This window comes from Rhagoletis zephyria, unplaced genomic scaffold (assembly GCF_001687245.7).
Source record: "Rhagoletis zephyria isolate East Lansing unplaced genomic scaffold, Rhagoletis_zephyria_1.1 Rzeph_scaffold_29039, whole genome shotgun sequence".
In the NCBI taxonomy this organism is placed as follows: Eukaryota; Metazoa; Arthropoda; class Insecta; order Diptera; family Tephritidae; genus Rhagoletis; species Rhagoletis zephyria.
Genome location: NW_016186096.1, coordinates 1,004 through 2,530, shown reverse-complemented (window position 1 = coordinate 2,530; position 1,527 = coordinate 1,004). Strand labels below are relative to the sequence as shown.

At 34.8% G+C, this 1,527-nt stretch overlaps 1 protein-coding gene across 1 annotated transcript; it reads right to left on the bottom strand.

Annotated features, from left to right (window-relative positions):
• Positions 1-538: 538 nt before the first annotated feature.
• LOC108382848 (probable cytochrome P450 313a4) lies at positions 539-1,295 on the bottom strand (the record flags this gene model as incomplete). The annotated part of the gene is made up of 2 exons (XM_017639218.1): positions 539-798; positions 866-1,295. Coding segments are annotated over 2 exons (591 nt in total), but the record flags the coding sequence as incomplete, so codon positions are not given.
• Between the last annotated feature and the right edge of the window lie 232 nt (positions 1,296-1,527).

The following is a 1,527-nucleotide window of genomic DNA, read 5'->3' as shown; positions in this document are numbered from 1 at the left end:
AAAATTCGCGAGGTACTATTTTTTTTAACTCTTACATAACCAAAGGTTTTATAACTCCAAGTATTTTTCTGTTTTAACACCTAACCCCCCTCTCCCCCGTGGATCCGCCACTGATCTTATATTTATATTCAGATACATTCCTGTTAATTACTTTTGAATTTTGAGATTTGACATACCGTCACTAAAATGTAAATATCTAAGCCAATTGGTTAGACTTGGTTTTCGAACTTACCCTCTGCATTTTCGAAGGTGTAAAGAGTAATATGCAAGTGGTTTTATAACGGCCTTCAGCGGCCTTTACTTTTCCTACTCTTTAATTAATTTTTTTAATTAATCAAAACGACGATTTTTTAGAATAAATTTGCTTATACCAATGTGGACATAAATTGCGTTATGACCCCTGAATCTATAGCGGAATAAGTGTAATTTTTTGTTAACAAAGTCAATTTTCAATTATGCACGGTATGTTGGAGTCTTATTGATATTACACATCGTTGGTAAAAAAAAAAATAATTCGTTTATAAATATTATTGTGCTTCTATTTAAATAAATTTTACAAAGTGTAGTTCCATTAAAAATAAACCTCTTATTTAATATTTTAATCCTTATATTTAAAATCGAATGAAGACTATCCACCTCAAGCTCTGACTTCTATGCTTAATAGCGGCTCCACTTCATAGCCCAAAGTAACTTTTGGCATGAAAACAATATCATGATATTTAAAAGTTGTTGAGAATTTAAGACTGCGGAGTAAAGTTATCAACAACACGCGCAATGTGAATTCTGCGTAACGGAAACCTTTAATGCAAACAGAACAAATTTGGTTTGATTACTGATTGATTTACATAGCTTCTTGTTAATTTACCTATGCAATTGCGCGGTCCTTTTGAGAAAGCCATATACGCACACGGATGACGCTTTGCAATATTTTCAGGTAGGAAGTTGTCGGGGTTAAAACGATCTGCTTCCGGGCCCCAAATCTCTTTGCGCCTATGCAATTCGTAAATTGGTATGACAACTTGCATTTCCTTGGGAATCCTTACACCGGGACGTAGTTCGGTTTCATTTAGTGTTTGTCGTCCAATGCACGGTATTGGTGGAGCTAGTCGCAAAGTCTCTGCTATGACCATATCCAAGTAAGGAAATTTTTTCATATCGTCGTACCCCACTGAAGAGACTTCGTCTGGAAATACAGAACGAACTTCTTCAAATACACGATCCTGAATTTCCGGATGCATCGCTAGCATCACAAGTACCGAGTACACCGCAGTAGCTGACGTCTCGTAGGACTGGAAAAATGTTTAAAAAGTAAGAGACATGTGTGCTTAGCTTACTACTACTATATGTAGGTATGTATGTTCATATATATATGTATACGGGAGGTTCCATGAGAAACTGAACCTCAGCGCACAAAAGTTTTTCTTAATAAAATTAACAAATGTGTGGATAAGACATGAATACAAATCTTGAATCAACCAAAGAATAACAAATTAAGACTTTAAATGCATTTTTTATGTTTTAAAATCA